Source organism: Sciurus vulgaris (genome assembly GCF_902686455.1).
Source record: "Sciurus vulgaris genome assembly, chromosome: 1".
NCBI classification, from domain to species: Eukaryota; Metazoa; Chordata; class Mammalia; order Rodentia; family Sciuridae; genus Sciurus; species Sciurus vulgaris.
The window spans coordinates 14116311-14141709 of NC_136461.1; the positions used below are offsets into that span (position 1 = coordinate 14116311).

The window sequence follows — 25399 nt, forward strand, 5'->3', positions numbered from 1 at the left end:
GCCACCACTAGAAAGTCTAGGAGAGAGGCTTTAAATCCAAGTTACATTAGCCCCAGTCCGAGCACTGGCCACCTTCACATCTAGACCTGAGCATTGACCCAGGCCCCGCTCTCTGCCAAGGCACCCCACGCTCATTCCTTCATCTGCAGCCTGCAGACAAGAGTCATTTTTAAGTCTCTTTGTTTTAAAAACTCAATTTGCCAATTTCCCCCTTAGAAGTGCTTCTTGATGTTCCTTCACGCTGTCACCCTGGGCAGACCATGAAAGCAGAATCCAGGAAGACTGTGCTTCTTACAAGCATGCAGCCCTGGATGCTCCTGGGGAGGCTTGGAGGTTTAGAGAGCCCCTCCCCCACCTGCCTTTTTTAATAGCCTTTTCCATATTTATTGCTATCTATTCAGATACCTCAAATATGTCCTGTGCTTGCTATAATTTGGTATCTGTCCAGTCCCCAAAGTGCCTTCCCAACAAATGTTCACATGATGTTATAGGATATTTAAAAGATTTATATTCCCTTTAGCTAAATGGAGACCAGGGAAGGGTGGACTCTGTCTCCCCAGGCAGAGGACCTGTACTCACTGTCAGGCAGCCTCCAGCAGGTCCTGTTTAATACGTCACTGATTAAAATGAACCTGCTGCCATGGCCCGGGGTTCCCAAGCTGCCCCTTCCCAGCGGAGGGCAGCTTTAGGCCATCGCTGACCATATCCAAGCCCTGCGCCCCACCCCCACCCGACACAGTCCTCCGTTGTTCAGAATGACAGAGATGACCAGGACCTCGAGACAACAAACCAACAAAAGGAGCTTTAAGGGCTAAAGGACGTGGTTGCAGCTGGGCCTGAGCCTGGGTCTGGGGTCAGATGATTCGCATCCCCATCCTGGAGCGTGGACTGTGTTCCAGTTCCTCTCCGCAGCTCACTGAGTCACCTCATGTGCGTTCCTCACCCCTTCTGAGCCCTGCCTTCCACTGTACCATCATGGGAATAACAGAACCTCTTTCTTCCCGCCCTGCGAGCCTGACACGTAGTACAATTCACGTGGATGCCGCCTGGTCCTTTTAGCTCTCCCGGGCCTTGACTTTCTCACCTGCTGAAGGCAGTGGATCCCCCTCGGTTTCCGGGGTCGCTGGGACCATGGTGTGGAAAAGAATTTCGTAATTGCACCATGCTTGGATCAGGCGGTAAGGGTGTGGGCAGAAACTGCCTTCCGAATCTTCTCATGTGGCTCCTGCCCCTGTTGGGCTACCGATGTCCACACTGAAGATTGGCCCCGTCCCTCACTGTCTAGACAGCACCCTGGGACTTCTAGGGGGAAAGTGCAGAGCATCAGTGTGCTCTTTGGTCCCTCAAGACCCTCAGCTCCAAGGCACTGGAGGTGCCCAGGGTCAGCAAGGAGGAGAGCTGGGGTCAAGAAGAGGGTCATGTGGCTGGGAAAGTCGATCCTGCTGGCATTGCCAGCTCTGGCTTCCACACTGTTCCCTATGATGGCAGCTCAGATGAGGAGCCCTAGGCCGGGAGCTGCTGAGGCTATGAGGCCTCCACTGCCTGAGAGGGGGACGCGACGTCACCCTCCCCCAGGGGCCCTGGAGCCCCTCTTCCTCACCCGCTCCTGGGGACTCTTACCTGATGTCTGAGTCAGACTCAGGCTCCTGTCACTGTGAGCTGTGTTGTGACTCCTGGGCTGACAGTTTTATAACAAACATATTAAAAGCTCCTTGCACTGGGGTTTCTGGATGCAGAACAGCCCAGGAGAAAAACCTCCTGGCCTTTCTTGCAAAATCCTCTTGCTCCAGAGGCCTGACCCGCCACCATGAGGCTGAGATATTTTCATAACTAGCCTTGGCAAGAGGTGACTGGGCTCATCCTCATGCAGGGACCAAGGAGCTCTGGAAAGTGGAGGAGCAGGGAAAGAGCTAAGCTCATCCTCAGCCCTGCCTTTAAGGACAGGTGGCCCTCGGTGACATATCAAGTGGACATAGAGTGGCCTGATCCTGGACGCTCCTGAGCATTGAAGGCTGTTACTGATCCCCCCCCGACCCTATGAAGCAGGAGGTGACTTATCCCCACTTGACAGATCAGGCAACTGAGGCTTAAACAAGCTGGAGTGCTTGTTCAAGTTGACAGAGCTAGGATCTGAATCGAAGTCTGTCACCCTCTAAGCACTACTCTCAACAAGGCGACTGCCTCCAGCCTCCCAGCCATACTCTCCCCACCCTTCCAAGAATGGCAGAGGCCTCAGGAAGCAGAGAGCTCAGCCTGCAAATCCGAAACAGAGCAAACTTGCCCTTTGGGGAGGCCCTTCTTCCCTCCCGCCAGAGGCTACCCACAGTGCCCCCCACAATGCCTTTTTGCCTTACAGGCCAAAACCACCATCCTCTCCTTCCTGTCTGCAACCAGCGAATGGACAGCAAGTCTCCCAGAACCAAAGTGGAGAAAAGAGAAGAGAGAGACACAGGAACGGTGATTTTATTGTACATTGGAGAAATAGCCCTGTGTGCTGGTTCAAGGTGCAACATACAGAATATCGAATTAAGAAAAGAGGGAACCAGAAAAGGGAGGGGAAACCTCTTGAGGTCCAAAGTTGCAAACAAAAAATGGTAAAAGATTCCTCACGCAAGAGGCATTTTTGCAAATACCATGCAAATCAGGCAGCTGCTGTGCCTTAGAGAATCCCTATAAATAACAGAAGACTCCAAGCATTCCTTTATGTGGACTCAGAGCACAGGGAAAAGGAAGAAAACCAAAATGCCTTTTGGCATTTCAAGATATTTGGCACTCTTGTGATTACATTTTTTTTTTTTTTTTTTACAGTCCATTAAAGAGAATAAACTGACACAATATTAGAGAAAAAAACAGGCGGCTCATACAACAGACTGCAGGGGGAGGTTAGAAAAAGCTCAAGCATTTTTTTTTTCTTTGTTTTTCATGGTGTTTTTTTTTTTTTTTTTTTTTTCTGACATATAAAATGTGTCCATTTGCATTAACTTGGGCAAATAGCTTGCAGCAACAAAGAAACACAAGCTTTACAATTCATCTTAAAATAAAACAAGGATCCTTTCTATGTATCATTCCTTAAAAAAGTTATCTTCTTATTTTAAACACATTCCTGATAACTTCGAAAGATGACCAAAATAAAACAGTATCTACAGAGATCACTTTCTGATTTTTTTTGTACATCCAAAGATAACATAAAAAAATAAAACTAGACAGCATTTCACATCCAAGTGCACAGAATCATTTTTGCAAGATTAAATAATGTAAACATTGGGAACAGCCAAATCAGCGAAGAATACCAACACCTCCTCCGGTGTTGCGCTTCGTTGTTAAGTGGTTCAAAATCCAGATCTATAATTGCGCAATATTCACGGTATAGAAAAAGAAATAGATATTAATTTTGACAAATAGCTGCAACTGAGACTTCTTTTTTATTTCTTTATATGTGTGTATATAGTGATTTAATTTTTTTTTATTTTATGTATTTTATTTCTATTTTTGCAGAGGAGCCCAGAGCCTTCTCCTCCTCCTCCTCCTCCTCCACCTCCTCCTCCTCCTCCTCCTCCACGCGCCTCATCTGTCTCCCAGCCTGACACGAGATACAGGTTGTTGATTTCATCGTGGGTAGCAAGCTAGTAAAAAATTGCGGAGTGCTTTCTCTTTTTCATGCTTTTTGCCAATAACTGCTCTCGCCGCTGCTCTTATTCTTTCCCTTAACTCATTGTCTTTGGGGGAGTTAGACACCGGGAGGTGCCTTGTCGGTCATATTTTTCAGCACGTCATCAATCCTATCATCTTCAATAACAACTGCAAAAAAGGGGGGAAAAGAGAGGTGAGCACGCTTGGGCCCTGCCAGGGGTCTTAGCTGTGTCGAGCGTCGCCCAGTGGGGAGTGGGGGAGAGGGAGCGGGAGGAGGGCTCCCCGCGGGGAAACAGCCCCTCCTCCTTTGGGCTGCCTAGGGTCCCTTTACAGCCGGGCTCTGAACTGCGCTGGCCCCGTCTGTGTCCCCGCTGAATGGTGAGGAAAGGGAGCCGAGCGCGGTCTCCAGCACAGCAGCCGGGCTGCAGCCTGCGGGCGCGCGGGCCGTGTCCTTCCCCCACCCGGCGCATTCTACCAAGAAGGACCTTAGGCGCCTTCGCAGAGAGAGAGGCGTGGGAGCCCCAGGTCTCCGAGGCTCTGGGACCCTCGCGGACCTCCCGAGAGCAGAGCCGGTGACCAAGGCTGCGTGCGGAGGTGCGGGAGAGCCTGGAGGGGACGCCAGGGCGGGTTCCCACCGCGATGGAGCTGGCAGAAGGATCGGTCCTGGCCTGGGCCGGCGGCCTCGGCCCTTGGCTCTCCGGGTGTCTGCAAAGGGCAGTGCTCCTTCGCCGCCCGCCTGGGGCTCTGCCTCTCGCCGTCTCCCCTGCCTTCCTCACCATCTCGACCTAGCCTAGCTTTCCCAGTCCCTCGGCGCGACGGTCGCCTGCCGAGATCTCGGGGTCTCTGTCAGAGGTGCCGATCACCCTCTGGGTTACCACTGCTCCTCTGCCCTCCCAGACCCGCGTCCCAGGCTCGCGGTCTCTCCCGCTGCAGCTGCCTCCAGAGCTTTGTCTCCGGCTCTCTGCCGACGTCCTTCTCCCGCGCACCCCCTCCCATCCACCTCTGCGTCTCAGTCTCTCCCGACAGCCGTCGGGCAACCTCCCGGTCCCCGAGTCTCCAGAGCTCCTCTCGGAACCTCCTGCACCTCGGTCTCACTGGGGTTTCTCCAGCTCTCCAGCAGAGCGCCCGGCCTTGGCAACCCTCCCCGCGGCCCCCGCCTTGGCAAACTAACAGTGAAAAGCCCGTGCGACCCGAATGCCCCTAGCCATCCCAGCAGGAGCCGATCCTCCCCACCGCGGTTCCCCACGCCGCTCCTTCGGGGACCCTGGGACCCCTCCCCCAGGGCTGTAGAGCGGGCGCAGCGGCGACTCCACTGCGCAAAAGAAGGGGGGTGAGAAATAAAAAAGCAAACTTTGGCGCGGGTGGCGACCCGGGTAGAGTCCTTCGGCCTCCGCTGCAGCTAAAGGCCGCCACGCCCCCGGTGGACCCCACCCGGGATCCGGCGGAGGGGCACGAGCACCCACGGTCTGCCCCAACCCGACCCGCAGTGCGGGATCCCCCCCAGTTCTGCGGGAGGGGATTCCATCCGGTTCGAACAGGCTCCGGGGTTTGGGAGACCCCTGCCAGCCCCCGCCAGGCCGCAGCGCCGGAAGAAGGAAGGCGGTGTTAGGAAAGGGACCGAGAACTCACCCCGCTTGCTCCTGCCGATCTGGCCCAGCTTGGGCGGCCGCTTGTTCTGCCCGGCGCCGAAGAAGTTGTTGGTGTCCTGCAGGCGGCACGAGAAGATCTGGCCCACGTCGCCGCCGTCGCCGTAGGGGCTCAGCTTCTCGTCGCCGTAGGGCAGCACCTCCGACATGGTCGCGTCCGGGGGCTCCGCGGCGGCACCTCCTCCGCCCGCGTCCCCGCCCGCGGCGGACAGGGTCAGCGGCGCTGGGGCCGGGGGCGGCCGGCCGGGGACGGCCCGCGGGCTGCGGCGGCGGCGGCGCCGGCGAGAGGCTGGGGGACACCGCTAGGGCAAGAGCGCGCAGCCCGCGCGAGCGACCCAACGAGCGCCCGCAGCTGCGCTGCGCTGCGCTCGGGCTCCGCGCGCGAGTGGCTGCTGCTCCGGCCGAGGAGAGCAGGACTCACATCCTCGGCGCTCCGGGGCGCGGGGCGGGGGCCGGCCGGGCGGGGCCGCAGCCGGGAGGGAGGAGGGTGTCCCTGCGAGCCCGGAGGGCGCGGGACCCAGGAGGGCGCACCCGGGGGAGCCGGGCGGGCCGGTCCTGCGGCGGGTGCGGGCGGCGGCGGCGCTGGATCGGCGAGGCTGACTGGGGCGCTGCAAGCCGCGGGGCTGCGAGGGGCGGAGGGGGAGGGGAGAGGGAGGAGGGAGGGCGGGGGGAGGAAACCCGGAGGGAGGGGGAGGCAGCGAAAGGGAGACGCGGAGGAAAGCGGAGCGGGAGGCAGGGAGGCAGGGGAGAGGGGCGGGCGAGGAAGAGGAAAGCGGGGGGCAGATCTAGCTCGGAAGGACGCAGGAGGGACGAGAGGAGGGAGCGCGAGGGGAGGCAGAGGGTCGAGGGAACGGCGGGCGAGCGAGCGCGGCCGAGGAGGCAGGCCCGCGGGGCCGGCCAGCGAGCGGCGAACCAGAAACGCCGGCCGCGGCGCCCGGCGAGGCGCGGAGGAGGGCAGGGAGGAGGGGGCCCGCGGCCTCGGGGAGAGATCCCTGGAAGCCGAGCGACGTCACCCGGCCGCGCGGGCCGGCCCGGGCCGCGCTGGCTTCCTGCCCCCGCCCCCAGCACCCGCGGTCCCGCCCGCGCGGCGGCCCCGGTGCGCCCCGCCCCGGCCCGCGGCCTCGCGCGCCACCCCCGCGCCCCTCCCGCGGGTGTTTACCCGGCCCCGAGCCCCGCCAGCCCGAGCCCTGCCTCCCTAGGGCAGCTGCGGGGAAAGGACCCGCGACGCACACGCGGGGAAGGACGCGGTACTGACCTCCCAGGAGGCCAGAGGCCCGAGCAAAAGGTCCGAGGGCACCGGGGCGACACACTGACACAGCCTCCCTCGCCCCTGTCCCCTACCACACTTGCGCCCCACTTCAGACTTCCACTGCTCAGCGGCGAGGACTTCACCCCTTGGCCCCCGTCCACTGCGTAGGCCCTGAAGGCCCTGCTCCCCCCCGCACCGTGCCCCGCGACGCTGGGCTCCCGCTCCCGCGGGGCCTTGGGCAGGAGGACGGGGAGGAGGCAGCCCCGCCTCCGGCAGGAGAGGGGAGCGCCTCGTGACGCCGGGCTTGCCCGGGATGCCCGGCTCTCGGCGGCTTCTCTCTCCGCCGGGGACGTCCCGGGCCTGCCCTACTCTGCCCTCGGGGACCTCCTTTCCAGCAACAACCATGAACCCTGGCAAGAGACCATGGCCTGAGCCGAGGAGCAGGCTCCTCCATCCCATGAGGGAGACTGGGGCAACCTCAGAGGCCTGGGAGGCACATCTGCCAAGCAGATGGTAACTCCGAGGGGGCAAGGTGCGTGAGGAGCGCTCATTATCCTCGCCCGGAGCCAACAGCACCTGCTCTACCCCGAGACCGGCACTGCTCAGCAGAACCGGCGTAACCTTGAAGAGGGGCAACCAGCCCAAGGTCATGCATCCTGCTAGGGAACACATTCAGGTGGCCAGGTGAACTCTCACCTGGCTCAACTGCAAGAGGTGGACCGTGAAAGAGTACCGCCAGCCTCACCCCTCCACCGTCAGAACTCCGGTGGGCGGGGACTGGAGGGAAACCCGGGAGGTCATTTAGTGGTATAATGTGGAGTAGGGAGACAACCTGAAAGAAGCCAGGCCAGGCCCCTCCCCAAACCCTGTTAAAGGGCTGGCTGGCTTCCAGAGGCCAGAGCCCCTGGGGCGAGAGGAGAATCCAGGCTGAGAAATGGGAGACAGGCAAAGTGGCCGATGGAATAAGCATGACCTTTGGGTTTGACCCATGACCCGTGTTTGAATCCCAACCCTGACATTTGCTAACTGTGAGACTTTGGGCAAGTCATCTGTCCTCTCTGAAATGCCATAGTCTCAGCTGTAAAATGGGGCAGACGCCTGGCTGGCTAGCTAGCTGCCTGAGTGCCTTTCCCTTCAGGCAGGAATGCAAGAAAAAGTGAGATCAGGCTGGCTGAGAGTGGATGAGCAGTAAACACTCAGAAATCACTTAATGGGTGAGAAAGAGCAGTAGCTTCACTCGTTGGCATTTCAGAGCCATCTGAGGAGGAGGATCCTTAGAGATTACCTAGCCCAACCCTGTAATTTTCATGTGGTGAACAGAAGCCAAGATGGTTGGGGCTAGCCCCAAATCCCATGACTTGTCAATGGCAGGAGAAACAGGTCTCCTGGTGGCCTCTGCTCTGCTGCACCAGCGACCTGTCTCCATTCATTAAGGCTCTATCTATCAGACATCTGTGTCCAGGTTAGTTTCAAGACCAAGTGCTGGAAGAGAAAGCAAGAGCATTACAAGCAGTTACAAGATGCTCTTACATTTGTATTATGCTGTTTTCCCCAAAAGCATTTCACAGCCATTATTGACCTTGCTTCTCAAAATAAAATACCTTTTGAGGTACAAAGAGGAGAGATTGCATCCCTGTTTAACTGATGTTGCAGAAAGAGGATGACTTTCCCAAGGTCAGAGGCTAGTGATGGAGACAGGAGAAGCCACTCTTCTAGCTGTGATTTCAGGTGCTAGGAGGGAACTCCCCATAGTAGTGACAGCAGGCAAGGCGAGACCACCCACTCACCTGGCTCCTTCTTCCTGCTGAGCAGTAGGAAGGAATTTACACATTGAGCACATATCATGGTCCCACTGTATAGAAGCTAAGCAGAAAGACACAGGGTCCAAGAACCCAAGCACACAGAGCAAGTAAGAGCGAGAAGCCAGTTGTAAATCCCAGCTGTTCTTAACTTTACCTTGCTTTGTCCAAACAAGGTCAGAGGTGGCAGCATCTCACCCTGTCTTGACACACATCCCTCCTAAAAAGATGGCCCTTGACAAACTGAAAAGATCTCTGTGACCATTATCTCCTGAATAATCAACCTTCAGGAATGGGCAGGGCTGGGACTCTCCGGCCCATTTTACAAATGAGGTAGCTGGAAGTTAGGTGATCTCTGCAAGGTCACACAGAAATTCCACAAGGGAAAGAGTGAGTCAGAATGGCATCTCTCTACCTCTACCCCTCCCAGCTGTCTTTATTATAAAGGCCTCACTTAATCTTCCATTTCTTCTGCCTTCAGAGTGCATCCCTCCACCCTGGGACTCCATTCCTACTGTCTCTCCCCACCCCAGAGACCAAGGTGCTGGCTCTGAGCCAGATGCCCAAGGCTTTATGGAAGATGCCAGATCCAGGTGAAGGAATGGACTCAGGAAGGCTGCCTTTCCTGGTGCCCAGCAAGGAACCCAGTGGTGTATGGTCAGGAGCAGTAGTCCAGGGTGAAGAGGTCAAGTTCAAATCCCTGCTCTGTGATCCTTTCACCTCTCTATGCCTCCATTTCCTCACCTGTCAATTGGTGATAATAATCATCCCTACTCAGTGGTTTATTCTAGAAAAGATGAACCTTACATCATGCCAGGCACATAGTAAGTCCTCAATAAGTGTAGTTGTTATTATTAGCCATTGACTCTCTTTGTTGTTTTTAATAAACTGCCTCTTCCCTCTAGTTCTCTGACTTTACATCATAAAATGGGAAAGAGCACATCTTTTTTTTCCAAATCTCCCAATTTAAAGTAGATATGCAAAGGTGGGCATCACAGAGCCCTACCTCTCAGCTTTCCCTTTGAACTTCACCTGAAACTTCTTCACAAGAAATTTAATTTCAAGGACTCAGGAAAACCATGGTCCTGGACCCTCTCCTCGAGCTGGGCCTTTGCAGTACAGACATTCAAGACTGAAACACTGCCTGTGAAGCTCCTGCTATCCCTCCCTGAGCCCTGTGCTACAACTGGTAGTGGACTGGGGAAGGCAAGCCCAGCGAGGCCCAGCAGGAAACGGAGCTTCCCTCTGCTCCCATCCCTGCCCCTATCAAGATGGGGAAACTGAGGCACAGGCAGCAGCAGCAGCGATAGACTTAGGGAAGAACGTGCCCACGGGACATCCCTGCAGGGCATCAGCAGCCAGGCCAGGCCCAGGCTCCAGCAGGGTAGAGCTGGAGTACCAAGCTTTGCCAGGACTGGCTCAGACCCTAGATGTGCGAGGGAAGGGTAAAATGCAGTGCCACGTCCAGGGCCCGTCAGTCACCTCCAGAGAGGCTACGCGGCCACCCAGCAGCAATAGCCACTCCAAGCCAAGGCTGGATTAAAAACCACAGTGACCACCGCCCCTCTCAGCTCAGAGACTAAAATTCGGTGGCTGCCAGTTCTCCACCTTCCTGGGCCTCTGCCCATATCACACACATGCTCATGGGGAGCGAGGCCTCAGCTGCTCCCAGTGCAGGTCAAGCTGTGCTCAGCTTGTTTGTCCAATCACAAGGCCTTTTATATTTGGGGGTAGAAAATAGAAGGGGATCCGTGGGGGCTACCAGGGCTTCCATTGCCACCCTTTGGGGCCCTTATCCCCACAGGGTCCCCCAAAGAATGGCCAAAACTTTGCAAGGCTTGGTTTGTAAACCACTCCTAGGGTCCACCTAGCGTGACCTCATATTACAGGTAGAGAAACTGAGGCCCAGGCGGGGAAGGGCAGAACCCAGGTCTCCAGCCTGCCAGTTTCACTTCCTACCAGTGTGTCCTTTCCTACCACCATGTCACTCCTCAAGCTGAGTCACTCCCAGCCACGCACCACCAGTTACCATATCAATGGGTTTTTGGTAACAACGGACTTTGGAGTGCTTCTTTAAAATGAAAAGATCATAGTCATTTTAAAGTTTTTATTGTGCCAGAAACCCACAAAACCTGGGCAGACTTAATGGTGAGGACAGTCAGGGGGTTTACGAGCCAAATCTCACCAGGCCATGAAAGGGGTGAGGCTCCCATTCACCCAGGAGCCCCACCTCTGCCACCTGCCCGTGACCCCACCATCATTCCATGTAAACAGCTTGGGTTTGGGAACTCTGAGGAGAAACTGTCCATAACCCCCAGCCCCAGCCTAGGCGGTGGCAATTGCTGGGGCTGGTTGAGGCCTCTAAGTTACAGATGAGGGCTTCCAGGCCAGAAAAGCTGAGTGACAGCCCAAAGTCACATGCTGATGAGCGGCAGCATGGCCCATCTCAGAGGCCACTCTCCCCACTGTCAGGTGTCATTGCCCAGGGAGTGCAGATCAGATAGCCCAGGTCTGTCACAGGCCGAGGACTCCCCATTTGGGAATCAGATCAGAGACCATTCTCTTTCCAGAGATATGGCATGCCTACAATTTCTAGGAAACCCAAAGCTCCCTCCAACCTGGAGAGGGCTGGAACCTATAAATGGCATTATAGGATTCCACACCAGTGTCCTGTGACAACAGAACACCTTTTCACACCTTAAACCCAGAGGCAGCAGGACCAACCGAGGAGGCCCAAGTCTAGGGTCAAATCTACAAGTGTGCAACCCTGATCAGAGATGTGGCCACTACCTGCTGAGCCCGGATCCCACCAAAGAGGCTGGCCATGCTCAGCTCTGGACCTCCCAATTTATTTTTCAAGCACTTTATTCAAATGTATGTATTTATTCAAGCACTGTCCCATCCCAGGGATGTGATATTAATGTCCATGATAACCCCATAGGGTGGCAAGGCAGAGAAAGGGTGCACTCTTTTGTGTGGTGGAAAAGGTGAGTCCCAGAGAGGAAGATGAGCGGCCCACCTGGTGACGGAGCCACCAGCACCACAGCCAATTCTCTCAACAATCAGCACGTTCTCTGCTCCTGCATCTGGAGAAGCACAATTCAAGAGAGAGAGTCAGTCAGGAGACCTGAGTCCATGCCCTGCTATCTGTGTCAACTATGGGACCTCAAGGTAGTCACTGCTCTTTCTGAGCTATGAAATTAGGTTGTGGTTCAGAAGACATGCAAACAGAGTCATTAAGGTAAGGGCAGGGGACTGCTCCATGCAGTGAGTCCCTCTGCCACAGCCCATGGGACCTACAGGGGTGAACAGAGGGTCTCTTCTTCCTCGAAAGAGAACTTCCTGTGGAATAGGGAAAGCAGAGACTGAAGGGTACTCTCTGCATGGTCACTGAGGCCCCACCTGGCCAAAACCTAGACTGAGCAGGAGATGGCAGCAGGGGGCCGTCTGGGCCGGGAGGAGGGTCAAGCACAGGCAGAGTAGCTGTGTAGTGACAGATTCACAGAATCAGAGAGCTGAAGAACCTCCAAGAGGAAGACAGTCACACAGAGGAAGAAACCCACCTGCATGCTCAGAGGCAAAAGGGCAGAAAAAAAGCAGAACTGCCAACCCAAGAAGGTGCAGAGAAGGGGAAATGAGACCCAGAGGGGCAAACTTGAAGCAGGAGAGAAACAGAACCAGGCAGGCCAGGACCAAGGGAGATGAGCAAGGAAAGAGCCAGTCTGGGAGAAACAGAATTTCTCACAGAAAAAAAATCAATCTAAAACCTATGTCATACAGTTTTTTCCAAGCAGCCTTTCCCCATGTGAAGTCATTTGCGTATTTTAAGAACGTGCCATGCATTATGCATATCTCGTTTTTTGTTTAAAGAAATCACAGTTAGTGTATTTAGAGATGTGAATGCCTGGAAAATTATAGAGGAAGAAATGTGGGATATATCCCCCTTGGAATTTTCTGGGTGTCTCAACTTTCACAGCTGCAATCAGTTCCCTGATGAGTTGGCAGAGGAAGGAGGAAAGTGGAGGAAGCACTTCTGCCTTGCCCTTTGGAGGCTGTGTCACACTGGTCCTGGGATCAGTAGCCCAGCATCCTCCCCAGACCCTGCCCTCAGACTTCTCAGGCCTGGTCCACAGGCCTCAAGGAAGAGAAGTTTGCACAACCTGTTTCTTCTCCAAGTCCTCCGGCTACCTCAACTGCAGGGTCACAGTGCCACCTGGCGGTCATGGAAGAGACTGCCGCATAGGAGGGGTCCCATTGCACATCCCCGGGCTGGGAAAGGGTTGGAAGAAAGGCAGCCCAGGAGCAAGCTATTGCAAGTGTGAAACACTACCCTACCAGGCACCTTAAATAGCGAGGGAGGCTCTGGGGGGCCGGGGGGGGGGGGGGCTGGGCCCGCCGTTATGGTAATTTGGAATTAACATTAGGATGACCTCATTCGTACCCCCAGGTCTAGGAGCATTCAGATGGCAGATGCAAGGTGCCCAGCACAGTAAGTGCTTCATCAATGTTATTTGAGTTCAGCTGTGACCCTCCTAAGCCATTTCCCAACAGCAGAAGTATTTGGCTTTGAGGCGCCTCATGTTACAAGATGGCTCGGGCAGGGACGGGGGCCACCTCACCTGGGCCTGCTCAGCCCCTCTGAGCAGCTCCTGCCCATGCTGCTGGCTCTGCCTCCCCTGCCCCTTCTCAGGGAAGGGAAATGCCAAGTGCCTCGGTGGCATCTGGAAAACAATAAGGCAGCTGCAGGGAAGTGACTAATGAGCACTTTGGGGAGCAGTTGGGGACATCATGCATGGAAACTTATCTCATTCAAAATGGATAACTTCACACTATCTAATTAGAGAGAAAATGTGCTGCGCTCCCCAGCTTTCTGAGAATGCAGTGCCGAGGCTGTGGCACACAGCTCGCCAGAAGAGTCACATCTCATCGTTCAGACCTGCACCCCACAGGAGGGCTCCGGAACGCCCTTCCTGGTCCCTCATTCACTCTCCTTCTTGTGGACATGCAAACTGAGTCGACTGGAAACTTGAAGACCTTCTAATCCAACTTGCTACTTTTATAGACAGAACTAAGGCCCAGAGAGGTCAAATCAAGATCACACAGCAAGCTGGGCATGGTGGCACATGCCTGTAATCCCAGCAGCTTGGAAAGCTGAGGCAAGAGGGTTGTGAGTTCAAAACCAGCCTCAGCACGTTAGTGAGGCCCTAAGCAACTCAGTAAGAACCTGTCTCTAAATAAAATATTTTAAAAGGGCTGGGGATGTGGCTCGGTGGTTAAGCACCCCTGGGTTCAATTCCTGGTACAAAATAATAATAATAATAATAATTATGCACCAATAGTTCTAGGACCAAAAAGAAAGCCAATCTTTGGGTTCCCAGTTCCGACCATTTATCACCATCCAATGACATTGTCTGACCTCCCTGTGTGGAGTCCTAGAGCTCTAAACAGGTCGCTGGACATGATGTCCTTACACGATTCATCCCTCTTGGCACCCAGGTCTTAAAGAGTCCCTCCCCTTACTCATTACAACCAAGTCATGGCTCCCATCTGTGGTCCAAAAGCCAACTCCTCCAGGCAGCCTTCCAGGATCGTTTTCTTCCCACCTACTGTTTCTCTGGTTGGTTTACTCATCCATTCCATCGACATCCAGGGTTAAAGAGGCCGGACTCTGGAGTTGGGCTGCCTGAGTTTCAGTCCTATCCCTCTCACGCTCAACCTCTCCAGGCCCTCAACTTCCTTTCATTTAAAGTATGGATAACACAAATACACACAAGTGAGACTTCGATGAGACCCTCCACACAGCACTCATGGGATCCCTAGCAAGGAGCCAGCCCTGACGTCCGCCTTAAGTAGTACATACTAACAACCTAGGCTGGAGAAGGAAATGAAAAAATACAGCCCTTGCCTGAGTCTGTACACTGTGGCTAAGAGCAGGAATAGAGAGACAGGATATACTTGGGGCCCAGCATGGTGGCGCACACCCGTGATCCCAGCCACTCAGGAGGCAGAGGCAGGAGGATCACAAGCTCAAGCCCAGCCGGGGCAACTTAGTGAGAGCCTGTCTCAAAATAATATTCAAAAATAAATAAATGAACAGATCTGCAGGTGTAACTCAGTGGTAGAGTGCCCTGGTTGATCTCCAGTTCTGCAAAAAAAAAGTACTTTGAAATCTCAGAGGAGGGGCATCCAACCAGTCCAGAGGGAAAGGGCCCGGGAAGCTTTTCCGAAGGACACACATGGAACAGAGTTGAAAGTAGGTAGACATTAGATGTGAAGGACTAGGACTCCAGAACAGGATCGGCATGAGCCAAAGTGGGAAGAGCACGGGTGTGCAGGAAACAGCTTAGTGTTGCTGAAGCCACAGGCAAAGACCAGGAGGGATGTGGACAGGCTTGGAGCAGCAGTGGCCGGAGCTGGGTCATGCAGAGCTTTGCGTGACACAGAGCCAAGCCTTGATTCTGTAGCTGGCAAGGAGCTCGGAAGGTTTTTGTTATGAGGAGGGACATGATCAGGTTGGTGGCTTAAACAAATCTGGATTGGGGGTGGGGGGACACGACTTTCCTCTGCTGGGCTCTCCTGCAATGACACACTGCCCTTGGTTGGTTTATTTCTAATGCTCCAACAGTCTGCTGCAACCTGGCCAACCTCAAAAACCTGCTGTGATTTGACTGACCCCTCCCAAACTTGTTAAAATTTAATTGACATTGGACCATTAAGATGTGATTGGGCTGGGGTTGTGGGTCAGGGGTAGAACACCTGCCTCGCGTGTGTGAGGCACCAGGTTCAATTCTCAGCAGTGCATATAAATAAATGAATAAAATAATCCATCAACTAAAAGAAATTAAGTTTTAAAAAAAAGAGGTGATTAGGTCACAGAGTGGATTAAGGTCATTAGGGAAGGAGTGGGTTAGTTATCTCAGGAGTGGAGTCCTATTAAAAGATGAGCTCTACCTTTTTTTGTTTTTGTTTCTCATGCTTCCTCACCACGAGACACCCTCTGCCATGTTAGGACGCAGCAAGAAGGCCCTTGCCAGATGAAGGTGTTTGCTCTTGGACTTCCCAGCCTCCAGAACCTCAAGAAAGAAATCTGTTCATTAAAAATGGCTCAGTCTCAGATTTCCCTTTCAGTAGCCAAAAACAGCTAAGAGAAAACTTCCAGCTGTAATATTCTGTGAACCACAAGTATTCTAAAGAACTGAGCCCACCTCCCTACAAGACTTTCAAATAATTAGGATGCTCTGAAACACAAACCTGAGCCCTTTGCAGGCAGGGGCTGGGTCTTGTCCATTTTCCAGCCTCAGGCACCAAAGACAAATGTTTGTTAGATGAATGAATACCCACTGAGACCAAACTCAGCAGGCCCTCCCCCAGCATTCCAGAGGCCTGCGGTTCACCAGGCTCAGCTCTCCCAGCTGGCCTCTTCCCAGCCTGGACAGCCTAAAGGGCAACCAAGAGTGGCCTACCTTGTCAAGTTGTTGGCTTCTTTCATTTTCCTTTAGAATTCTGAAAGAATAGGATTCTGAAGACTGCCTCCATCCCCCACTCTACCAGGATCCACTGGAATGTGACTGGTGGTTCTCGAGGTGCTGACTGGTCTGTAAAATGCGATCTACCATAATAAATACAGCTGGCTCTCCCAATCTGCGGGTTCTGCACTTGTGAACTTAATCAGCTGAAATCTATAGTATGGGGGGGGGGGGAGATCTTCATCTATACCAAACATGTAGAAATCTATCCCTTGTCAATATTCCCTACAGACAGTATGTAACAACTAACACAGCATTCACCTCGGATAAGGCATTCCGAGTGACCTAGAGATGATCTGGAGTGTGTGGGGAGGACGGAGCTCAGTGGTAGAGCACTTGCCTAGCACGTGGGAGGCCTGGGTTCCATCCCCAGCACCTCAAAATCCCAAACCATACAAAAACCAAGTGTAGGGAGGAACTACAGATTCTAATTTAGGCCACTTTATGAGGAATTCGAGCACCTATGGATTATGGTATCTGCAGGGGTCCTAGAAACAATCCTCCATGGGTGCTGAGGAGGACCACACCCAGCTGCCTCATGGAAAACCCCATTAGGCTCCCAGGTCTCATGTAACCAAAGGTGGCAGACTTTGTCATCAGACCTTGGTAGCCTTGACCTCCCTTGCTGGTTTGCTATATTAGAAACAATACCCATGACAAGCCTAGCATTGCCTGGTTTGGGTGATTATGTGACTACAGGCAAGATATAACCCCACTGAGCCTGCCCTCATTTAGGAAACAGGGGTGACAATATCCACTGTGTAGGACAGCCAGCATTAATGCATAAAGCATCTCCACAGACATTCTGAGCACCAGCAGCAATCACTCGAGATTCTTGCTGACGCCACTGCCTAGGAGTAAAGCAACTGAGCACGGGGCTGACAGGAAGACATCACTCACAAAGGTCCCTTGGTCACTGAGTACCAACTTCCTACCTCCCTTCTCCCCATCATTCCCCATCCCAGCCTCTCCTGCAGAGATCTAGGCCAACTGGACCCTCCTGGAGATGAGGCTCCCAAAGCAAGATAGGAACTGCCACAGAAAGCCACAGCAGGGAGTGTGCCCGTCTCAGTCCCAGACAGGCAAGGATCAAGCAGGGACCTCCAATGCCCAGTCTTCCTACAGTGTGGGCACCAGCCCTCTACCAACTTGGAGCCAGTACCTTGTGGGGTTTCCAGGTTGACAGAGGAATCTGTTGGGCAGGAAAGAGTTCAGATTGGGACCCATCACGTGACAATTCTTGTGTCCTCCACCCAGTGAACTTCTCCTCTCAGGGCTAATTTCTCCTCTGTACAGGGCAGACTTGAGGACTCAGCCCGAGGGCCTGCTGTGGGTGAATCACTTTGCAACTCAAGTTTGAAGTGGTGCACGGTATGACACCAGGTGCAGAGCAGTGGCCACTGCTGGCCTTTGCTGGCCCCCAAAGCCCCACACAGGCCAATTCTCCCAGTGAAACCTCACTGCTCTGGTGTTCAGAACACCCAGACAGTCTTCAAAGTGGCTGTTAGCAGGCCAGGTGTGACTGACCATGGGCTGGCTGTCCAGGAGGGTCCTCTCGGGCTCACCAGATTCCTCCTGTGGTGGCAAGCATCAGGGTCTCACCATCACTGAACTGCACCTCATCTGGTGGAGCCCAGACCACCTCACAGCCAAGGACGAGGACACAGAAGCCTGGAAGGCCCCAGTTTTCCCGAAGTCCCAGCAGGGATTCAGCTCCATCCTGGGAGGCCTCGGCTTAGCCACTTAACTCATTAACAATGACAAGCAAACACTTGGCCACAACGTTTAATTTGTGCTGTTCACAAGAGACACTGCTTATCACTAGTGTCAGCCCCCTGAGAGTACCCCTCCCTGCCACACCAAGGAGCAGAGGAAGCAAGTTCAAGGACAGAGAAGGGAAATAAGAGCTGTGTGCATGACTCCTGGCCACTCAGGCAGGGAAGGATGCTCCCCAACTTCTCCTGCACTCACAGGCTCAGCCCAGGGGCCTGAGGAGTGGAGGATACGGAGAACATGGTGCTGAGATTACACCCCAGGGATGTCAAGTGTGCCACGGGCCAGGACCCAGGAACACGCTTAAGCGGCCCACAGCTCAGGGTGTCAGCCGGCTACTTTTCCTAGACGAAAGCAAAGCAAAGAAGCTGCAAGAACTAGAAGCCAGGATGGCTGTGCCTCGCTCTTCCTTCAGCAGGGGCCTTTCTGGCCCCTCCTCTGTCAGGGAAACCCAGAGCTCTCCTGGCCCGCCCGCCGTAGCAGCTCCACACCAGGGCCAGAGGTGTGCTCTCTGGTCCCCTCCCTGGCTCTGTGGGGACACCAGCAGGGCTGCCAAACCGACTGAGACTCCTCTTCGCCTTCTGCCAATCCACGTCCCACTGTGTGGACAGAAGCTGACATGCCGGCCTCACCTCCTCTTGTCCTCTCCATACGTCAGCACCCACTTGGGAGGCAAGCAGGTGAGGGGAAAGGGACACAAGTGACCTGCCTGGCCTGACAATTTGAAGAAAGACCCTATCTCCAGTAGAAGCGAAAGGAAGAAAGCGAGGGCAGTCTCTGCAGAGGCCGTTCTGGAAGGCCCTGGGGACCAGCCTTTCCCCCCCCAGGGCTGCAGCAACAGAGTCACCAGAAAAGCAGATCGCCGGCGCTGGTGCTCGGGTGATGGGGTGCTTTCAGTCACACACACCCCCATCAGGTTCCTAGGAAAAGATGCCAGGGCCTGGCCCCCACCCAGGGGGGCTCCTCCTGAAGCCCGAGGCTGGAAAGCCTCCTTGCTGGTGAAGATGTGGATCTGGACAGACCCAGTGGTCACACCTGGAGGCAGAGCTACCCCATGCTGTTCTTCGAAAGGCCTCAAGAACGAATCCCCCAGGGGGAGGGTGGCTTCCAAGTGCGGTCGGGCGTGGCGGGACACTAGCTGTTGTACAGGGGAATCACCCGGGTGATCTCACGCCGACAGATGGGGCACCTCTTGGGCTCTGGCAAGGCGCGGTAGCACTCGCGACAAGAACAGACATGCCCGCACTCCAGGAAGACGCAGGACTTAAAGCTGCTCAGACACACGACGCAGGCGCTCTTCAGACTCCCCCTGTCCTCAGGCGAGGCTCGGCTCAGCAGCTGGGCCTCGTGTTCCCGGAATTCCTCCTGCAACTGCTGCAGGCGCAGGCGCTCCTGCCGCTGCAGATACTGTTTCCGTAGAACAAAGAAGAGGGTGACACATGTGGCAAAGCCAAACGCCAGGGCCAGAACCTTCCAGAGTCTGACGCTGGACTCCTGCCTTTGCAGAAGGCTGTCAAAGTCCTGGCTGCTTAGGTAGTACTGCATGCCTTGTTTGGGGGGCTGCAGGCGGACGGAGTTGTTGTCTAGCACGAGCTCACCGACTCCCGTGAGGGTGGCCCCGACCTTCAGCATCTCTTCAGTCTCCTGGATGCCTTTGGGCCGCTCGCCACTGATATAGTGGCCGATGACGTCGGTGAAAGACTGGACCGAGGGGTGGAACTTCTCGTACACAGTCTCGAGGCCCAGGTCCGCCGAGTCCAGGGGCTTCAGCACTCGCACAGCCACGGCCACGCCATCCTCGTGAGGCACGAGATCAAAGGGCACTGTGTTGGTCCTCTGGTGAATGATCTTTGAACAGTCATTCCTAAAAGAGTAAGAGGACCGAAGATGAAACCGAGAGCCAAACATCAGGCAGTGGGAGATCACCCGAGTGGCGGGAGGACAGGACAGTTCGCTGTAACTGGAGACTGCAATAGCGATCACTACTCCCTGACCTCGTGATGGGCGGCTGCAGGGCCTGGGTGCTCAGGTGGTGTCAGGGGCAGCTAGCACTGTCACAGGTCACTTTTACCATTTATTTCCCTTTGCCATTGTCAAACAGACATCCGAGATAAAAAGCTGCTACAATCAGATGGAGAAATAGGGCATAAAGTTATTTTAACATGGAAATCATTGATCTATAAATCAGTGGTCCTCAAACTTTAGTGTTCCTAAGAATAAACAGACTCCAGGTCCCCTCTATCCTGAAAATTCTGGTTTGGTAGGCCAGGACATGGGCCCAAGAATCTGCATTGTAACAAGCTGCCAAGCAACTCTGACAGAGAGGTCCATGGAACACCCAGCGGTCTCGCCAGCATCACAGGATGGTTTTTAACCTTCAGGAGAACCTGAAGACACAGCACCGGTACCCAGGACCCCAGCCTCTAGACAAACAGGCTGATTTTTGGTGTAGAAAGGACACGTACCAAAGGTGGGTTGTTCGATTCCACACCATCTTGTGCTCCTGAAGCGTCAGTCTCTGGATCACCCCCTTGCAGTTTTCCACAAACTGACTGTTCAGCGTTTCTTTAACAGATCGCACGGCTCCTAAACAGAAATGAATCGTTCCATTTCTAAAGAACTGTTCTGTCATCTCTTTCAGGTGACTCAAAATGTGGTTTCAGTTTGAGTTATGTTAATTAATCAAAGTGAATATAGCTCTACCACCCTAAGGTACATCTTTGGAGTACTGTGCCAAGAACCTTACCTGGGTCACATCATTTAAGTCTCACAACAACACTACAAAGTAGGAATTAATTTACAGATAAATAATCAGAGGTCCAGAAAGGTTTGGTAATCTTGCCCAAGATCACAGGGCAATAATTCAGATCTTTCTAACCCCAAAGTACATTCAGACAATGACCCCAACACCATAAAAGGTACTGAATGCCAGCCAAGACAGTCTTTTTGTTTGTTTTTGTGGTACTGGGGATTGAATCCAGGGACTTGTGGGTGCTAGGCAAGTACCCTACCACTAAGCCACATCCCCAGCCCAGGCAAGGCAATCTTTATTGAACTTCTGAAAGAAGGAAGTTGTTTCCCATTTACCATTAAACAAACATACCTTCAATAACAGCATAAGGCACACATTTTCCTGGAGCTTCTGAAAGAATACTCTTTAAATCTTCACCCAAGTGGATTTTCTTAGCTCCCTAAACACACACACACACAAAAATTAAATTGGCCATTGAATACTGACGTACTCAATCAAACTAAGAGCAAAACTGATCATTTGCTGTTTCATGCTGGGAGAAAGGAAACTGGATGCAAAGGAGACCACAGATACTCCGATTCCAAGGCTGTCCCAGAAGCTTGAGATGTAAGTGACTAGAAGCAGGACCTCTGCCCTCTGCCCGCAGTCACTGCGGACTGAAGGTGCCACATACATTCTTTTTTCTAGTTAACCAAAACCCATGTCCCTTAATGTGAACACTTTTTAATGAAATATAAAAGGTACGAGCAATCTGCATATACCATTTAACCTTTTCTTGACAGCACAGTGCTGTGGTGAAAGCACCTAACCTCTTGTCAAGTACATGGGAGGGGCTCAAGAAATAGCAGGTGTTAATTACCACTGTGCCTCTGTGAACTGATGCCCTGCACTGTGTTATAATAAAGGGGTGCCTTTGCTTTATTAGGGCAAGTAGGGTCCACCACTGTTCTGCTCCTTTTTTCTTTCTTCCCTCTGACAATCAAGCCTGTTGTTACTTCTGCTGCTGTGTTCCTCCAACACCCCCAGTTCTCCTACCCCTGGTGCTCTCCTCTCCCCTGCCTTACTCCAAAACACTTCTTTGTCACTGTGTCACACCATCTGATTATTGTCGGTCAAGCTGTACTAGAATAGAGTCTCTTTTACTGCTGAGGACAGCACCTGACACACAGCAAGTACTTGATACATATTTGACAAATCAGTGACTACAACACTGAGATAAACCAGTGTACTAGGCACTATGCTAAGCACTTCAAATGCATAAACCTATTTAATGCTGGTGTCATCCCTACACATTAGGCATCAATACTACAGTTACAGAAAAGGGAACTAAAGCTCAGAACAATAAAGTGATCTGCCCAAAGTCAACAGTTAAAAAAAAAAAAAAAAAAAAAATCACAGAATGGACAATTAGAATTTTAAAGGGCACAGCCAGGCAAGGTGGTGCACACTTGTAATCCCAGCAGCTCAGGAGTCTAAGGCAGGAGGATCTCAAATTCAAAGCCAGACTCAGCAACTTAGTGAGGTTGTAAGCAACTCAACAAGACCCTGTCTCAAAATAAAATATAAAAAGAGCTGGGAATGTGGCTTAGTGGCTAAGTGCTTCTGGGTTCAATCCCTGGTACCAAAAAAAAAAAAAAAAAAAAGAATTTTAAAGAGCAGAAGGGTGGAGAATATGGTCAGAAAGACCTGGTGAGGAATCAAGTTTCACTTGACTGGGGAACTCAATTGATCTGAATCTCAGTTTCCAAAACTGTAAAGGATGGGGGAAACACAATCTCGTAGAATATTTTATGTGGATTAAGTAAATTTTAAGGAGTGGAAAAATCCAGCCCAGGGGTTGGCACATAAGAGTACATGCAATAATTATGCACTCCCATCACTAGGAGAAACACAGGGTACAACAAGCCCTACTCTGGAAGTTTAGTAATCCAACTGAGAAAAGAGAATCTAAAATATCAGGAGTCTCAATTCTTTTTCCAGGAGGAGCTATTCCATCCTCATTTAGGAACTAATTAGCAAAGTTTTTAAGAATACCTGGAGATGGGACCTGGAGAGTTCACTGCTTCCAAGAACCTCACCCCTAGCCAACTTGTAGCCAAATTGGTTTTGAAGTCAGAAAGTGAGGTATCAGCTACACTCAGCACCAACCGACTTAGCAGTAACATGATTATTTAATTAGATGAACAACAGGGCAGCTGGAACCTCACCAGGATGCCACTTGCACAGCAAATCCAATTACCTCACAACCTGGTTCATTCTAGATCCCAAAACTTACCTGCAGGGATTTCTCACATTTGTTTCTAAGCCCTTACTGAAAACAATGTGGAAATCTGCCCTTCATACAAATTAAACCTTTAGTAGCTGAACTGTGAAATTTCAACTAAAACGAATCCACCATTTATTGAGCAACTACCACTTTTCAAACGCAGTGAGAAGCTAGAAGGAAAGAGCCTGTCTCTGACCTAGAGATACACCTCTCCAGACCATCCTCACAATCCTGTTAATATAATGTGGTCGATCAGGGAAAAAAAAAAAAAAAAAAAAAAAAACCTACCCTTGTACTCAAAAGACCTAAATTCCAAGCTGACTAGCTATGTGAAGTTCAAAGTCAGCCTCTGAATCCCAATTTCCTGATTTACAATTGGGAGGGGGGGTAATTGTTATTTCATCTACCTCAGAAAATTATTGTGCAGAAAATATAAAATCGAAATGAAAAAAATGCTGTTCAAAAATGAGTTTTGAAAAATAAGTATAATATAAAAAGGAGAGCTTGTTGGATTAATTAAGGAGTTGCGTGCTTAAGTAAATGGGTCTCGGTACTTGCAGTTCCCCGGGTCTGAACTGCTGTCCCATCTCCTCCTTGCCTTCTGCTCAAATGTCACCTTGTCTAAAATAGCAAACCCCTCTTTCCTGCCTTACTCCAAAACGCTTCTCACCAAGTCACACCACCTGATTGCGTGCTTACTGTCCGTCCCGCTGTGCCAGAATGGAATCTTCACGGGCACAGAGCCCAGTCTCTGTTACTCACTGCCCGGCGCACGGCAGGTGTTCGAGCAACAGTTTTCCAACAAAGTTAAATTTTAAGAGTCATCCCGAGTAACGAGAGGGGCTTGGGACCAAGGGGCGGAGCGGCCGTGGTCACAGGCCCGACTTCGCACCCCCACTCCGCCAGCGGGATTGGAGGACGCCGTCCCCGCACCGGCTTCCTTTCCGCAGGATTCCGACCGTGGGGCGGCCAAGGTGAAGGGTGGGCTCCCCACGGCCGCGGGCGGACACCCGCGGCTGAGGCCAGGCCGGCTCCAGCACTGACCTTGAGCTCCTGGGCGACCCGGGCCTTCTGCCGGTACACGGAGTACAGAACGGCGGTGACGACGGAGCTGGTGCCCAGGAGGATGAACTGGCCCAGCGAGGGCCGCCCTCCGCCCTCCATGGCGACGCCGAGGGCAGACCGTGAGCCCCGCGCCCACCTCCAGCACCCGGGACCGTACTCGGGACCGCACCCCCACACGGCGCTTCCTGGACTGCCTTTCCCGGAAACCCCAACCGGTCGCCCGCCGATGACGTACACCGGAGCCGGAAGTGGAAGCGGGGCAAAGACCGGAAGTGGGGGTTGCCAGGGCAACCGCCGCGCTGGGAGGCCTCGGAGGAAACCGGCCCCGCAGCTCGGCGTCCGGGAGCGGCTTTTCGGGAGTGGAGAGTTTGCCCGCCGCTCGGAGGCCGTTTCCCTGCGACGCGCGGAGCATGGCCACGACTGGCGCGTCCGCCAGAGGCGTCGGTCGCTCTGGTTTTCCGGGGTTACTGGATCGTTGGATGTCTCCGCCATTCGACTGAGGAAGGAAGAGAATTGTGTGTTAAGCACTTGGGAGTGTTTGCGTTTAAGCTTTGGGACAAACCTTGCGAGCTGAATTGTACTCTGTCCTCTTTACAGATGGGGAAACTGAGGCCAGAGAGGTTAGGGGATGTGCTCAAAGCCACACTGCTATCAAGGGCTGAAGAATTACCCGACTCCAGAGCCCTTCCCTCCACTCCGAGGCGGCAGAACAAATAGCCCCGTCATCTATTAAGACCAAGTTAAAGTAAATAGTTAATGATTAAATTATTAAACCAAGTAAACAGCTGCATGAACTGGGTGCACGTTGTGTGTCTGGTGCTGTGACAAAGTTTAGTCCCACAACACTGCTGTAATGCAGATTACAGATGAGACTCAGGTGATGGCTGAGGGATGGGCTTCAAATCCAGGTGATCCTTAAGGAAATATTTTTTTTCTGGGGGGTATTGAACCGGGGCGATTAGCCACTAAGCCACATCCCGGCCCTTTTTTTTATATTTTATTTAGAGGCAGGATCCCACTAAGTTGCTGAGGCTGGCTTTGAATTCTTGAGCCTCCTTCTTGAGCCTCCCAAGCTGCTGAGATTACCGGCATGGGACCCCCACCCCGCCCGCCCCGCATTCAGGGACTTTTTTGACCTCTGAAAGGGATCTCCTTTCTAAAGCAATCAGAGATGCCCAAAATCTTACCTGAAACATCAAACTGCAAAGTATTTGTTCACTGAGCTATTTCCTACAGGTTATGCTTTAAATTATGGCAGATAAGGGGATGTATTTATTGGTCCAAATCAAGATTATGTTGCAACATTGTTTTTGGTTTAAAAAAAATGAAAACAATCTAAATGTCATCAATAGGCAAGTGGTTAAATGTTTGATAAAGAACATTTACATTTGTGTGTCTGGAAGGATTCACAAAAAACTGATCATATTCTGTTCATAGGACGAAACCAGGTGGCTAGAGAACAGAGGTGTTATTTTTGTGTCTTCAGAGTACAAATGTGTGGCATATTTTGAATTAGTAAAATTTAAATTTAAAAGAACACAAGTCAGTCTTTCCACAACCAGCCATTTCAGAGGTCCTTCTGCATGCAAGTCTCTGGGCTGGGCACTAGAGGACAGCCTTATTCAGCCAGGTCCTTCTCTAGCTGTTCAGGGCCTGGGGGAGAGGCAAATAGAAGCAGAGATACCTTTTGTCC

The 25399-nt window shown here is 52.8% G+C and overlaps 2 protein-coding genes across 3 annotated transcripts; both read right to left on the bottom strand.

Moving 5' to 3' along the window:
- Positions 1 to 2445: 2445 nt before the first annotated feature.
- Positions 2446 to 10314, bottom strand: CAMK2N1 (calcium/calmodulin dependent protein kinase II inhibitor 1). 2 transcript variants are annotated; one of them, XM_079126881.1, is made up of 3 exons: positions 6532 to 10314; positions 5260 to 5335; positions 2446 to 3798 (listed from the first exon to the last, which is right to left on the bottom strand). In XM_079126881.1, exons 1-3 carry the CDS (start codon positions 7195 to 7197, stop codon positions 3728 to 3730), a joined length of 813 nt encoding a protein of 270 aa, XP_078983007.1. In that variant the 5' UTR covers positions 7198 to 10314; the 3' UTR covers positions 2446 to 3727. The 2 variants fall into 2 exon arrangements, with proteins under 2 accessions (XP_078983007.1, XP_078983008.1); XM_079126882.1 differs by having other exon boundaries at positions 5260 to 6726.
- Positions 10315 to 17619: 7305 nt separating this feature from the next.
- Positions 17620 to 24378, bottom strand: MUL1 (mitochondrial E3 ubiquitin protein ligase 1). Its single transcript, XM_079126288.1, has 4 exons — positions 23686 to 24378; positions 20727 to 20814; positions 20089 to 20209; positions 17620 to 19487 (listed from the first exon to the last, which is right to left on the bottom strand). The coding sequence occupies exons 1-4, from the start codon at positions 24196 to 24198 to the stop codon at positions 18758 to 18760; spliced, it is 1452 nt and encodes a 483-aa protein (XP_078982414.1). The 5' UTR covers positions 24199 to 24378; the 3' UTR covers positions 17620 to 18757.
- Positions 24379 to 25399: the final 1021 nt, after the last annotated feature.

Bases quoted from the DNA above. Each gene is read 5' to 3' on its own strand.
- CAMK2N1 (XM_079126881.1), bottom strand. From the start codon at position 7,197: ATGTGTTCCCTAGCAGGATGCATGACCTTGGGCTGGTTGCCCCTCTTC. The intron at 5,336-6,531 runs GTCAGTACCGCG...TGCCGCCTGCAG, and splicing joins GGCCTCTGGCCTCCTGGGAG to GACACCAACAACTTCTTCGG. The intron at 3,799-5,259 runs GTGAGTTCTCGG...CCTTTTTTGCAG, and splicing joins GATCGGCAGGAGCAAGCGGG to TTGTTATTGAAGATGATAGG.
- MUL1 (XM_079126288.1), bottom strand. From the start codon at position 24,198: ATGGCGGAGACATCCAACGATCCAGTAACCCCGGAAAACCAGAGCGAC. The intron at 20,815-23,685 runs GTCAGTGCTGGA...GTGTGTGTTTAG, and splicing joins GGGTCGCCCAGGAGCTCAAG to GGAGCTAAGAAAATCCACTT. The intron at 19,488-20,088 runs GTACGTGTCCTT...TTACTCTTTTAG, and splicing joins AATCGAACAACCCACCTTTG to GAATGACTGTTCAAAGATCA.